Source organism: Salmo salar, chromosome 02 (assembly GCF_965601325.2).
Source record: "Salmo salar chromosome 02, fSalSal1, whole genome shotgun sequence".
Lineage (NCBI taxonomy): Eukaryota > Metazoa > Chordata > Actinopteri > Salmoniformes > Salmonidae > Salmo > Salmo salar.
In genome coordinates, this window is record NC_138292.1 from 39551191 (window position 1) to 39561379 (window position 10189).

A 10189-nucleotide genomic window follows, 5' to 3' on the forward strand; every position below is an offset into this window, starting at 1 on the left:
CCCTGGTGATTATGTTAGACCCTTGATGTGATTGAGCTACATTTAGCATTGGAAAGTGTGTATGTACTCTTTGATGGTAGTCCTGATGCAGTATTGCAATGTGTTTCTGTTCAGTTCTGTAAGACCTTGAATAGCTAGGTTAAAGTAAAAACAGCCCCCTTTGTTTTAGCTTGCTTTTAATTGCTTTTACTCATTAGATGCGAAAAAGGTAAGGGCACTGTGTGAACACCAGCCATTTTGGTTTAATTTATGACACAATTCATTAGACGGATTAAAGCGTTGTCAAAGTAAGTGCTGTCGAATTGTATTAGTTTACTGTCACGGCCCTGCGCATCTCGTCCCCAGTGCCTTCATGAGCTCATCTGGCTGTCATGTATGGGGAACTTCATTAAAGAATACCACGGGGAAGACACATATAGGAAAAACAGTTGTCATTAGCCATACTCTGGACACCAATGCGACAACATCGCAATTTAGGATTATAATGAAGCCCGCGCCTTAGACTGTCTCCGGGGTATAGCAGGGAAGGACACGTACACCTCAGACACCTCCAAGAAATCTGCCTGTCCAGATGGTCGTCAGACAGTCAGTAATACAGTAATTCCAGTCACTGCGTCTCGCTGTCAGCACCAAGGTGGTGTTATTACCTCACATGCTGCCCCATACAGCTGCTTCAGATCAGCACGGCTGCCCAAGGCGGTGCAGGGCGGCCCCCCTGAAGAGTACGGCTCTGCTGCCTGAGTGGTGTGTAATTGTAAAAGGGTCAGGTGCTTTGAGATAGTGGTTCTGGTGGGGGATTCCTTCACTGGATTAGTTGCGTGGTGCGCTGTAGTCTGAAGATTTTTTATTTTGGTCTGAAGAGTTAGAAACATTTAACTAGCTGTTTGCACCTGTTTGTATGGAGGTGGACTGAGGACTCCCAGGTTTTGAAGATGGGTGAAATGTTCTATTTATTTTTGTCTGTAGGAAAATGGATGGCCCACGGACACCCAGAGATGAAAGGAGGAGAGCTCAACACAATGAAGGTGAGCAAAGGGAAGGGCCTAAGTCACCCACAATCCTCCCCGATTCAATGTTCTCTCAGAGCCAATATACACTACCGTTCAAAAGTTTGGTGTCACTTAGAAATGTCCTTGTTTTCCATGAAAACATACATGAAATGAGTTGCATAACGAATAGGAAATATAGTCAAGACGTTGACAAGGTTATAAATAATGATTTTTAATTGAAATAATAATTGTGCCTTCCAACTTTCGTCAAATAATCCTCCATTTGCAGCAATTACAGCCTTGCAGACCTTTGGCATTCTAGTTGTCAATTTGTTGAGGTAATCGGAAGACATTTCACCCCATGCTTCCTGAAGCACTTCCCACAAGTTGGACTGGCTTGATGGGCACTTCTTACGTACCATACGGTCAAGCTGCTTCCACAACAGCTCAATAGGGTTGAGATCCGGTGACTGTGCTGGCCATTCCATTAGACAGAATACCAGCTGACTGCTTCTTCCCTAAATTGTTCTTACATAGTTTGGAGCTGTGCTTTGGGTCATTGTCCTGTTGTAGGAGGAAATTGGCTCCAATTAAGTGTTGTCCACATGGCATGGCGTTGCAAAATGGAGTGATAGCCTTCTTCTTCAAACCTCCCACTTTACCACCACCAAAGCACCCCCAGACCATCACATTGCCTCCGTGCTTGACAGATAGTGTCAAGCACTCCTCCAGCATCGTTTCATTTTTTCTGCGTCTCACAAATGTTTTTCTTTGTGATCCGAACACCTCAAACTTAGATTCATCTGTCCATAACACTTTTTTCCCCCCAATCTTCCTCTGTTCTTTTGCCCATCTTAAAAATAAAAGATTATTGGCCAGTCTGAGATATGGCTTTTTCTTTGCAACTCTGTCTCGAAGGCCAGCATCCCAGAGTCGCCTCTTCACTGTTGACGTTGACTGGTGTTTTACGGGTACTGTTTAATGAAGCTGCCAGTTGAGGACTTGTGAGGCATCTATTTCTCTAACTAGACATTCTAATGTACTGTCCTCTTGCTTAGTTGTGCATTTCGCGCTGTTCTGTGAAGGGAGTAGTACACAGCGTTGTACGAGATCTTCAATTTCTTGGCATTTTCTGGCATGAAAGAGCCTTCATTTCTCAGAACAAGAATAGACTGATGAGTTTCAGAAGAAAGTACTTTGTTGTTGTCCATTTTAAGCCTGTAATCAAACCTACAAATGCTGATGCTCCAGATACTCAACTTGTCTGAATAAGGCCAGTTTTATTGCTTCTTTAATCAGGGCAAACATTTTCAGCTGTGCTAACATAATTGCAAAAAGGGTTTTCTAATGATCAATTAGCCTTTTTAAAATGATAAACTTGGATTAGCTAGCACAATGTGCCATTGGAACACAGGAGTGATGGTTGCTGGTAATGGGCCTCTGTACGCCTATGTAGATATTCCTTTAAAAATCTGCCGTTTCCAGCTACAATAGTCATTTACAACATTAACAATGTCTACACTGTATTTCCGATCAAAAGTGACCCCGAACTTTTGAACGGTAGTGTATCTTAACCATGCAACTCTGTGCTTTACTTCTGCATTCCAAGATACACTACATGGAAAAAATATATGGACTCATTCTAAAGTCATGGAAATTAATATGGAGTTAGTCCCCCTCTTTGCTGCTATAACAGCATCCACTCTTCTGGTAAGGCTTTCCACTAGATGTTGGAACATTGCTGCGGGGACTGACTTCCATTCAGCCACGAGCATTAGTGATGTTGGGCGACTAGGCCTGGCTCACAGTCGGCGTTCCAATTCATCCCAAAGGTATTAGGTGGGGTTGAGGTCAGGGCTCTGTGCAGGCTAGTCAAGTTCTTCCACACTGATCTTGACAAACCACTTCTGTATGGACTTTGCATTGTGCACGGGAACATTGTCATGCTAAAACAGGAAAGGACCTTCCCCAAATTGTTGCCACAAATGTAATTTTATGCTGTAGCGTTAAGATTTCCATTCACTGGAACTAAGGGGCCTAGCCCAAACCAAGAAAAACAGGCCCAGACCATTATTCCTCCTCCACCAAACTTAAGGTTGGCACTATGCATTCGGGCAGGTAGCGTTCTCCTGGCTTCCGCCAAACCCAGATTAGTCCGTCGAATTGCCAGATGGTGAAGCGTGATTCATCTCTCCAGAGAATGCGTTTCCACTGCTCCAGAGTCCAATGGCTGTGAGCTTTCCACCACTCCAGCCGATGCTTGGCATTGCGCATGGTGATCTTAGGCTTGTGTGCGGCTGCTCGGCCATGGAAACCCATTTCATGAAACTCCCGACGAACAGTTCTTGTGCTGACATTGTTTCCAGAGGCAGTTTGGAACTCTGTAGTGAGTGTTGCAACTGATGACATACAATTTTTACACGCTTCAGCACTTGGCGGTCTCGTTCTGTGTGCTTCTGTGGCCTACCACTTCGCGGCTGAGCTGCTGTTGCTCCTAGACGTTTCCTATTCACAATAACAGCACTTACAGTTGACCAGGGAAGCTCTAGCAGGCCAGAAATTTGACGAACTGACTTGTTGGAAAGGTGGCATCCTATGACGGTGCCACGTCGAAAGTCACTGAGCTCTTTAGTATGGGCCGTTCTACTGCCAATGCTTGTCCATGGAGATTGCATGGCTTTGTGCCCGATTTTATACACCTGTCAGCAACGGTGTGGTTGAAAAAGTTGAATCTACTTATTTGAATGGTAGTCCACATACTTTTGGCCATGTAGTGTATACAATATCTTGTTGAATTTATTTTTTAAATTAGCTGCACCTTGTGATTTTTTTTTTATCTTTCAAGCCAAAGCCACATTAAGTGGACAATAGATATTTTTTCTAATTCTATCCCAGAGGCACTTTTAGGGAATTAAATTTTGTATATCAACCAACCACTAGAGGCTACTGTTGAACTGTCAGATGTTCCCACAATGTCACATGTCTAGCTAAGTGACTATTCAAGGCATACAGAGAAAAATACCCATGTAGACCCTAACCACTCTCTGCATGTATCCCTATTGTTCACCTCTTTCTCTGAACCTGTTCTGTGTGTCTCAACAGTTGAGAGGCGGCGGAGAGACAAGATCAACAATTGGATCGTCACGCTCTCCAAAATCATCCCCGACTGCAACATAGACAGCACCAAGACGGGGGCTGTAAGTCACTCTGTAAGGCACTCTCAGCAGCTTTGTCGTGTGTGTGTGTGTGTGTGTGCACATTTTAATATACTTGTGAGTACCAGAAGTCCTCACAAGAATGGTAAACCAACTTAAATTCAGAGAAGTGAGGACATATTGCCGGTCCTCCCTTGTATGAAGGCTATATTAAGCTTAGTGGTTAAGGTTAGGCTTAGGGAAAATATTGGAATCAATTGTGTGGATGTGGGGGGGTGTTTGCATTTATTTAGGTGTGTGTGCATGTACGAGTATTGGTATTCTATTAGGATCCCCAATAGCTGTTGCGAAAGCATCGGTTACTCTTCCTGTCATCCACACGGCAAGAGGTCTTAATGAACTCCTTTCTCCTTCCCCCAGAGTAAAGGGGGCATCCTGTCTAAGGCGTGTGACTACATCCGAGAGCTCCGTCAGAATAACCAGAGGCTCCTGGACGGTGTCAAAGAGGTGGAGAGAGTACAGCTGGACAACGAGCTCTGCAGACAGCAGGTAAAACAGCCTAGAAAGAACGCTACCACAAAGAATCGGAGGCCTAGCCTGGACCCGGATCGGTTTGTGCCATCTTGCCAACTTCTATGGTCATTTTCAGGCACATCATTGGAGTTGGCAAGACTGCACAAACAGAGTTGGGACCAGGCTATCACATAGCATCACATGCCTGCGGACAGAAAAGGTTGATGTTCAAACAAATGGAGGCGTTTGATCACATTTAACGTTCATTTTACGTCTGACGACCGAAGTGCCATTTTTACTTCAAAATGAAGTTATAGCATAGAATTGTATGGAGTGTTTTGCCTTTCATTCCTTATTGAATCCCAAAGCACCGTTCTTCATGTCCTCATTCTAATGCTCAGAAGTGAACAGTCTCCAGTCCTGTGGGGGATAGAGAGGCAGTGAGTGTGTGATAGCCCAGAGGAGAAGCTGGGATGATAGTACACTTACCTTGAGATTTAAAACAGATGGATGTTATGGCCAGGATTGTCCAAAACATTTGTTGAAAAGTGTATACAACAGACGTTTCTGTCTAGTTCTTCAATCATTGAAAGAACAAGTGAGGCCTAGAAGTTGACGTATTTTGTTAAGTTGCTGCTAGTTCATTGATTACATTGAGGACACCCGTTGTTTTTCGTTGGCGGACATTGTTGTTGTTTGTCTCAGATCGAGGAGCTGAAGAATGAGAATGCCCTTCTCCGAGCGCAACTCCAGCAGCACGGCATCGAGAGCGTGGGCGAGACGCCGCCACAATGAACGAGGGAGACTGGGAGAGCAGGATGGGTAGAAGGAAGAGGAGAACGAGGCAGACTGGGGACGACACGTAGGAACAGAACAAAATGAACGAGCTACTGACGAATCACTGTTTTTCAGTCGCAGACAGTCTTCCCTGGCCTTGTCTTTGAGGCTGTATCCGAGACTCTTGGCAGGCTCCTGCTGCTTTGTCGGCTGCACTTGACTGATCCAAGATCAGTCGAAATGACAAAAGAAGCCACCATGTAGACAATAGACATGTCTCAGAGAGAGAACCAGTCACAACCAGCAGAGAAACCCTCTACTAGCCCAGAGAAACCCTCTGCACAACTCCTCCCTCCGTTGACGTTGGATATTTTGTTATTGAGTTGTTTTCCCATTCTCTTCAGTCATATTTTATTTTAGTCTGTATTTGTGGTTGAGGTTCATATTACCATTTTTGTTACGTTAGCGGTTTTAATTTATTAGTTTGTGTATTGTTAAAAATATTCCCAGAAAGACTCATTTAGGAAATCCCATGTATCCTAGAGGAATAGATGATGTATGAGTGAGTGGTAGGCTACCAGCCAGTAGAACAGAAACACGATACAAATAAACCACTGCATTGCAGAACTAGGTGAAACAATGCCTTGATAGTTGGCAATATTATTAGGTGTTTTCAAAAGTGACACCGATATACAGTGAGCTCAAAGTATTGGGACACGACATTGTTTTGGCTCTGTTCCCCAGCACTTTGAAATGATACAATGACTGAGGTTCAAGTGCACACTGTCAGCTTTAGTTTTGGTGTATTTTCATCCATATCGGGTGAAGCGTTTTAGAAATTGCAGTACTTCTTGTACATTGTCCCCCCCTTTTTAAGGGACCAAAAGTATTTGGATGTATTCATGTGTATTAAAGTAGTCAAAAGTTAAGTATTTCGTCCCATATTCCTAGCACGCAATGATTACAGAAAGCTTGTGACTCTACGAACTTGTTGGATGCATTTGCTGTTTGTTTCAGATAATTTTGTGCCCAATAGAAATCAATGGTAAATAATGCATTGACATTTTGGAGCCACTTTTATTGTAAATTAGTTTCTAAACACTTCTACATTTTAATATGGATGCTACCATGATTACGGATAGTCCTGAATGAGTCGTGAATAATGAGTGAAAGTTCGACGCACAGATATCATACCTCCAAGACATGCTAACCTCTCCATTACAATAATGGGAGGTTAGCATTGGGGGGGGGGGTGTTGTTATGATGTTTATGCCTCTAACTTTCTCACTCATCATTTATCACGATTCATTCAGGACTATCCGTAATCATCAAACGCAACCAAACAAACAGCAAACGCATCCAACTAGTTTGAATAGGCACAAGCTTGATGTAATCACTGCGTGCTAGGAATATGGGACCAAATACTAAACCTTTTGAGTACTTTAATATACATACATGAATTTGTCACAATACTTTTGGTCCCATAAAACCAGAGGGGGGGAGGGGTTGGGGGGGCTTACTATGTACAAAAAGTGCTTTCTAAACAGCACCCGATATGGATGACAATCCCCTCAAATGAAAGCTGACAGTCTATATTCTAACCTCAGTCATCTTCTCATTCCAAATCCAAAGTGCTGGAGTACAGAGCCAAAACAACAAGAAATGTGTTGATGTCCCAATACTTTGAGCTCACTAGCTCAAGGATGCAATTTTGGTGTACCCGGAGGAATAGCTGTGCTTTGCCCAATATCACAGTTTACAGTGCTTGCATTAACAGACCTGTTTTTAAAATAGCATCCATGCAACATTATATAAATGTTTCATGTTGAAGTAAAGCCAATGGCCACTGGCGTTAGTGGGAAATTTAAATGGTAATCAATAATTCATTTACTGTACTTTTGGCCCTTTTCTACAATTATGCAATTTAATACACAATCTTTAAGGCTGGTTTGAGACTGTGGCCGGGTTAGATTTGATAGACCACTGGTACGGCCTCTGAAAGGTGAGCTCTTAAAATGTCACCTGACATATGAAGTGAGTGCAAATGTAAGTGATTCTGGGTGGAACATCACAGGCTGTATCCAAAATGGCACCCTATTATGTAGTGATTTATGTAGGGGATAGGGTGCCATTTCAGACACTGCTGAGTTTTTAATTTCAACATTGTGTCACGTTAAACTCACTCTTGAGAAAGCGCATTGAGTTCACTGCTAAGCTAAATTTAGCGGCTACAGAAGTCTGGATGTTTTTTTGCAAATGTGTGTATGATGTTTCTGTGTCTTGATATGTGTAAGAATAACCACAAGTATCATGTCTAGTGTTTTGGCTTTTATTTTTGTAACCAACGCATCAAATGGAGCTTAATGCACCCAAGGAAAAAGACTCTCTGGAGAGAATAAATGAACCAGCTCAAGATATAAACCAAGAACAGAGAAACTTCCCGTCCTTGCACTTCGTATCTGCTCTGAATTTCCTCTCCTTGCAAACAGTAATGGTTGCTAATAAAGACTTAGGAAAACATTTAATCTCAGACACTCTTTCAGTCATCTAGGACAATAACCAAGTTGAAATGCTTTCAACGTGCAAACAGGCAAGTTGATGATAATACCAATGTTATTGATGACTGGATTTGCGTCATGTATTTTCTTCTGAAATTGGGGAATGGGAATAGGTACATTTGTGTTTTAGTCCCTAATCAGGGAGTTTTAGACCTGTACTGTCTGGCTCCGGAATCAGCAAAGCAGCACTAATACTCAACCCTGTGAAAAGTCATGTATACTCAATGATTCCACCTCGACAAGCTCTCCTTTTGCTTTTGCTTTGTAAGTGCAAAATAAAATTGTTACCCTGTTTTGCTCGAAACTGTCTCTTAGAACTGTTGCTCTTCAGCTGAATATAGCCGAAGTTGACTGATGATGTCGAATTCTACACATCTAGTGGGAAGTGAGCACTGTCAATTATGGTGAAAATAATAAGGTAGCGGAAGGAAATTGTTGGCTGTAGTTCATTTTGTTTGTTTTCTTTTTTGAAATGGCAAACACAAAATTTACCAGCCTGTAGCAGATGTGCTGTTCTCAGGTTAGATTATAAGACTTTTCTAAGTAAAATGGACAGAAAAAATAAATAATTGACTTGATAATAACCTTGTCAGCATGTGTTCTGGCTCATTATCTTTTCCCCTACTAATGTATTCATAATTATGAATTTACTTTGGATTAAAATCAAGATCATAAGGGTAAAGGCATGCTTACTAAAATGGTATATTAATAACAAAGGTTGAATAGAATTAATGATGGTTAATAAGACATTGAAGGCACATGGGTGAATAATGAAGCCTGGATGCAAGTCTGTTTCTGTTCTTGCCAACTCCTTTTGGAATTGTCAGGCCAAAGCAAACATGTTTGACACTGACAGCAATGGAGTAGACAAGCACAAACCGATCTGGGCCCCGGCTATGAATAATGATAACGGTAAAGTTAGAAAGAGCCGTCCTCATTATAAGCTGCAACAGATGGTTGCTCATTTTGTTTTTCTGAAATAAATACATGAATCTGGTAATAAGATGATCCTTTTATTGAACTATGTTCTGCAGCAGGTGTGTGGTGTCACATCCACACGTGTGTGTTTCATTCTGTGTCGATGGACACCCCATAGGCATTGAGACAACTCCTGCCTGGGCCCCTCTTTCAGGTGGTCTTTCAGCAGGGATTTGGGGGCAAAGATAGGCAAAAATGCATAAAAATACAAAATGCCCAAAAGACCAAAATATACTACAAAATACTGTTGCTAAAATTATTTTAATTAAAATACATGTATTTTGTATTTTTCAAATATAGAAAATACATTTGCAAGGACCCTCCTTAATTATACTGTACTAAAATATAAACTCAACATGCAACAATTTCAAGGATTTTACTGAGTTACAGTTCATATAAGGAAATCAGTCAATTGAAATGACTTGGGCTCTAATCTATGGATTTCGTATGACTGGGCATGGGCGCAGCCACTTGGGAACCAGGCCCACCCACTTGGCAGCCAGGCCCAGCCAATCAGAATATGTTTTTCCCTACAAAGGGGTTTTATTACAGACATAAATACTTCTCAGTTTCATCAGCTGTACGGGTGGCTTGTCTCAGACGATCCCGCAGGTGAAGAAGCCAGATGTGGAGGTACTGGGATGGCGTGGTTGCACGTGGTCTGCAGTTGTGAGACCGGTTGGACGTACTGCCAAATCCTCTAAAATGATGTTAGAGGCGGCTTATGGTAGAGAAATTAACAGATTCTCTGGCAACAGCTCTGGTGGCTATTCCTGCAGTCAGCATGGCAATTGCACACTCCCTCAAAACTTGAGACATCTGTGGCATTGTGTTGTGTGACGAAACTACACATTTTAGAGTGGTCTTTTATTGTCCCCAGCACAAGGTGCACCTGTGCAATGATCATGCTCTTTAATCAGCTTAGCAAAGAAGAAATGCTCACTAATGGGGATGTAAGCAAATTTGTGCACAAAATTTGCGAGAAATAAGTTCTGTGCTTATGGAGAAAAAAAATGATGACCAACACTTAACACGTTGCATTTATATTTTTGTTCAGTATAGTTATAAAACAAACTGTGACCCTTGGTTAACATGCTATGAGCAGTAGCAATAGCCCAGACAATTGACACAGTTGTTAGTCCTCTTAGCTTTGTATTGCTACAAATTCTCTGCATTTGTGTCAGAAATGAGATGCTGTGACCATGAGCGTGATGTTATC

At 42.1% G+C, this 10189-nt stretch overlaps 1 protein-coding gene across 5 annotated transcripts in view; it reads left to right on the forward strand.

Moving 5' to 3' along the window:
- LOC106582686 (upstream stimulatory factor 2) overlaps positions 1 to 8584 on the forward strand; it is a 30230-nt gene extending 21646 nt beyond the window's left edge. For 3 of the 5 annotated variants that reach the window (XM_014166030.3, XM_014166021.3, XM_014166003.3), the window contains 4 exons: positions 967 to 1025; positions 4092 to 4186; positions 4565 to 4693; positions 5363 to 8584. In XM_014166030.3, coding sequence (XP_014021505.1) covers positions 967 to 1025; positions 4092 to 4186; positions 4565 to 4693; positions 5363 to 5452 — 373 coding nt within the window. In that variant the 3' untranslated portion in view covers positions 5453 to 8584. Of the gene's footprint in view, positions 1 to 966; positions 1026 to 4091; positions 4199 to 4564; positions 4694 to 5362 lie in introns of all 5 variants that reach the window. The other 2 variants (XM_014166012.3, XM_014165986.3) reach the window with 1 other exon arrangement.
- The last annotated feature ends 1605 nt before the right edge of the window (positions 8585 to 10189 follow it).